The sequence below is a fragment of the Haliotis cracherodii genome, unplaced genomic scaffold (assembly GCF_022045235.1).
Source record: "Haliotis cracherodii isolate W230 unplaced genomic scaffold, xgHalCrac1.p SCAF_20, whole genome shotgun sequence".
NCBI classification, from domain to species: Eukaryota; Metazoa; Mollusca; class Gastropoda; order Lepetellida; family Haliotidae; genus Haliotis; species Haliotis cracherodii.
The window spans coordinates 7,818,984-7,823,873 of record NW_027266276.1 but is presented as its reverse complement, the minus strand read 5'-3'; the positions used below and the strand labels follow the sequence as shown (position 1 = coordinate 7,823,873).

Sequence of the window (4,890 nt, the reverse complement as noted above, 5' to 3'; positions counted from 1 at the left end):
CATTTCAAACTGCATTGTTTCTTTTATCATGCTGTACGAACAATAAACGGGCGATTTGGATTTACAATCTGTACAGTCAAATCGTGCAATTTCACAACGCCATTGCTGCCCAAGGTACGGAATAAGCCGAGAGGACCCGAGAAGTTCAACAAAGCATTTAGATTTAAGAGTGCACGATCTGACTTGAATTTATTTTCAGTGGTCTACATGTTTACTACGTTATTTTGTATGACCGCAAGCTATTTAACGCTTAACACACAACCACGTTAATTATACGCATCACTTATCGTGACGTTGTCGTTCTTTGGGCGCAAAAGACACTCGGCTCACCTCCTACGGACCTTTGTCTTCTCGGGCAGCATTGGGAGGAGTCCATATTGGAAATGGATTCACTTCATGAAACAATCTTCTCCATTTCAAACTGCATTGTTTCTTTTATCATGCTGTACGAACAATATACGGGCGATTTGGATTTACAATCTGTACAGTCAAATCGTGCAATTTCACAACGCCATTGCTGCCCAAGGTACGGGATAAGCCGAGAGGACCCGAGAAGTTCAACAAAGTATGACAAACAAAGCTACGCCTCGTTCCCTATTCAAGAACTCGTTCCGTATAGCCTGTTCATGGTTTTATATGTGCCGTTGCTCTTTTTTATAAGGTTTCAAGTTTCATTCTTATCACAATATAATCTGATCAATCTATTTTTAATCGGCGGACATTGAGATATCTTAATAAGCACACCCGATCATTCGCACATGGCTGGACAATATTTTGGACAATATTTTGGGACTTTTTGTTCCATACTTCACAATTGAAATAAAAAAGAGGCTGAAAATCATATATTGCACCTAAATTTTTGACAAGAGTTGTATCTTGTCCAGATAGGTAACCCAGGCACTATTAATTCAAAATGGCGCACGGATTAGCTCACCGGTTTAATACAGTGTGCAGTCATTCGTCACCACTCGCCCCTTTCCGTAACCTGCAAGAAGACTCGTCCCCCTATCGATGAATGTTATGTGCGAAAATACGACAAACCAATCAGAATGCGCGTATGATTTCAAGTTGTTCATCAAAGAATCCCTCAGTAATAATTTTTGATTTTACATATATCTTGCATCTAAAAATATATCCAAGACATAGTTGAATGTGTTCAATCATACTGTATAATTCCGCATGTCCAGAGGTGCATTAAATTGCATCTGAAATATATGTAATATATGTGAACCATTATGCACGAATTGACAATTGTTTTAGGTATGCCCGTTTGCGCTAAGACGGAACCCGGTCGCAAAAATGGCCATGAGAGGGGCACGAGTCGCTATTCGGCTTGTCCCGGAATAACACGAGTTGGTCACGAATGGTGTGCAGTAAGATGGACAGTCTACTAGAACGATATTCTATGACAATGGCTATAATTTCAAACAGTTGCTTTAAGCAATATTTCCTCGTTCTCTCCGTTAAAACTTAAGTCATTGTGAGATAGGAAGATGCCAACATACAATACAATCGGAATCAGTGGCAGAATGGTTATTAACTCAGACACGTACACAGTGGCACCAAAGGAGACTCCAACTGACGGATAATCAAAAGAAACCCTGATGTTCAAATCATCACAGTTACATATACATGAGGTGAGGTGAAATTGGGTTTAACGTCGCGTCCAATATTATAGCGACGTGCATGTACGTGTGTGTGTTTGTGTGGCTGTTTATACAAGTCCGGACTAGTGGCGGAGCGTCCGCCCGGAGAGCGGAAGGTCCGGGGTTCGATCCCCGACCGCGTCATACCAAAAGACGTTAAAAGATGGTACTTGTTGTTACCCTGTCTGGCGCTCGGCATTAAAGGGCTAACACAAGGACTGGTCGGCTCGGAGTCAGTATACTGTGTCTGAGTGGGGTATTCGTGTTAAACTGCGGCATGGTATCTCAGTGGGCTAGCACTATAAATCGGCAACAGTCCGGTCTAGTACAAGCAGCCACACAAACACACACACGTACATGCACGTCGCTATATAAGTGCAATAATCTTGGACGCGACGTTAAACCCAATTTCACCTCACCTATAAATGTTTGAAATACTCTTCATCCTGTTACCAAGAATAGTTTAACGAATATCAGGTTCCAGCGAAAACAATATAGACGACGTCAGAGGAGATATCTAATAATATACATTTCGTTAATTTTCAAATTATTTATCCGTTCTTTATATCTGGAACGACGGATTCGTGAGGTTCCATTGTGACACCAAGGCGGAATCTGTCCTGTCTATCAAACATACACCAGGACCCCCCTTCAACCGTTACCAGATTTTAACCTAAACTTCCGACAGTTTGGTTTGTTGTTGTTTTACGCCGCACACAGCAATACTCCAGCTATATGACAGCAGTCTGTAAATAATCGAGTCTGGACCAGACAATCCAGTGATTGATATCATGAGCATCGATCCACGCAATTGGGATCGATGACATGCTTCAACCAAGTCAGCGGGCCTGTTTCGACAGTCGCAGTGTGAGGGTCTGTTGAAGGTTACTAAGATCAATCATTATTCTCAACTACATACATTGTGTTTTTTTCTGGTACGGTCAACCTCTAAACATTTTGATGAAAAAACAACTTTTTGCCAAGATGTCTTTTTGTACATTTTTTTTTATATTTTGTAGAGAAATAGTTTGCGGAATAACATTTGACGCTAAAAACGCCCACTGTAATTCCCTTTTTCGGGATCACACGATCAATGCCAGTTTTTGTGTTGGATGTTTGTGTAATAAATGTCGTGTACTGGCGTTCCTTGTCCTTTGTCAGACAGCCTCAGAAAAGAAATTATACCTGCGTGACACAAATGACTCGTTGACCGACGTTCTGATTGTTTTGCGGTGTTTGAAAAGCTTCACATTAACGTGTAGGTTAAGGGTTAGCGAGCGTAGATGGGATCGGGCGGTGGTAGTGATGGGGTGTGGTAGTGATGGGATTGTAGATAATAAAAATATGTATCTGCAAGGGAAACACGAGTATTACAGGGACACCCAAGGCTCTTACTTGCAGGTGTATGTGCAGGGGGTATGAGTATAGACTGCTGGTGCTGAGGAGAGGGTGATGATGATGATGATGATGATGATGATGATGATGATGATGATGATGATGGTCGTGATGATTGTGGTGGTGGTGGTGGTGGTAGTTATGGTCATGGGGGTGATGATGATGATGATGATGATGATGATGATGGTCGTGATAGTGGTTGTGATGGTGGTGGGGGTTATGGTCGTGGGGGTGGTGGTGATGATGATGATGATGATGATGATGGTCGTGATAGTGGTTATGGTGGTGGTGGTGGTGGTGAGGGTTATGGTCGTGGGGGTGGTGGTGGTGGTGATGATGATGATGATGGTAGTGGTGGTGGTTGTGGTGGTGGTGGTGGTGGTGAGGGTTATGGTCGTGGGGGTGGTGGTGGTGGTGATGATGATGATGATGGTAGTGGTGGTGGTGACGATGGTGGTGGTGGTGGTGGTGGTGGTGATGGTGGTGGTGGTGGTGATGATGATGGTGGTGGTTGTGGTGGTGGTGGTTATGGTCGTGGGGGTGATGATGATGATGATGATGATGATGATGATGATGATGATGGTCGTGGTGGTGGTGGTGGTTGTGATGGTGGTGGTTATGGTCGTGGGGATGGTGGTGATGATGGTGAAGATGATGATGATGATGGTTGTGGTGGTTGTGGTGGTGGTGGTGGTTATGGTCGTGGGGATGGTGGTGATGATGGTGAAGATGATGATGATGATGATGTGGTTGTGGTGGTGGTGGTGGTGGTGGTTATGCAGGACAGCCTACCAGTCTCCCCCAGCCCGACAATGTACACAGATTGTATGTACGACTCTGTCACCTCAAGCAAAATTTACACGACATTACGACCATGTCACGAGATGATAAACATCATATTCTTTGAAAGGACAACGGTTTGTTTGTTTGTTTGTTTGTTGTTTATCACCGCACTCCGCAATATTCCAGCTATATGACGGCGCTCTGTAAATAATCGAGTCTGGGCCAGACAATACAGCGATTGACTTCATGAGCATCGATCCAAGCAATTGGGGTACGATGGGTTCCTGAAGACTAATTCCAACCGTGTCGAAGGAATACAGTTAAGGAATTCCTTCACAATGGGACCTACCCAAAATCGTCTGTAACGAGGGCAATTCTATTCACCGGTATATATAAAAAGAAAGTTACATAACGAATTTGAAAGGTCAGATAGAATTATATGCAAAAAATACTAGAAAGTTAACAAATCCAAATACTAAATCATATTATCAACAGTTCTTTAACAATGAGAGTGATACCGCAACGCTCACATGGGATCTCATCCAGATCACAGGGATGCAGATTGAGAGAGAAAATATCAAACACTTTCTTGGCACCACAAATTCGATTGAAACCTCAAAAAAGTGAAGGGTGAAGTGTTTTTGAAGCATTTCCCTCTGGACTTAATCAATTTTTTGTCCTTGACTCGTGAACTTTAATGAAGTTATCAGCTATCTTCAATGAAGAGAAAATCCTAGAATCTCAAGGAAATGTAAATTTTGATACTTGGAGTCGACTTTGTGGTAGAAATGAAAATTCAACTCGTTCTTTGTGAGTTAAAAAAATCATTAATCAGTAGAAGTCTGTTATCCTGGAGACGTAGATTAAGTTATGAACGAAAGTATTAGCAATGGTGCATCAACATTATTGCCAGGCGCTACAAGTTAGAGAATGAATGGTTTTGCGGTATCTCGCGCAGTCAGCAATATTCAAGTCACAGAGAGAGAACGTGGCGGGGGAGAAGTGAAAGAGAGAAAAGGGGGTGGGGTGGTGGGGTGGTGGGGTGGGGGGGGGGGGGGGGGGGGGG

At 43.0% G+C, this 4,890-nt stretch overlaps 1 protein-coding gene across 1 annotated transcript; it reads right to left on the bottom strand.

Annotated features, from left to right (window-relative positions):
• Window positions 1-3,037: 3,037 nt before the first annotated feature.
• Window positions 3,038-4,366, bottom strand: LOC139470472 (hepatitis A virus cellular receptor 1-like). Its single transcript, XM_071252881.1, has 2 exons — window positions 4,355-4,366; window positions 3,038-3,829 (listed from the first exon to the last, which is right to left on the bottom strand). Exons 1-2 carry the CDS (start codon window positions 4,364-4,366, stop codon window positions 3,038-3,040), a joined length of 804 nt encoding a protein of 267 aa, XP_071108982.1.
• Between the last annotated feature and the right edge of the window lie 524 nt (window positions 4,367-4,890).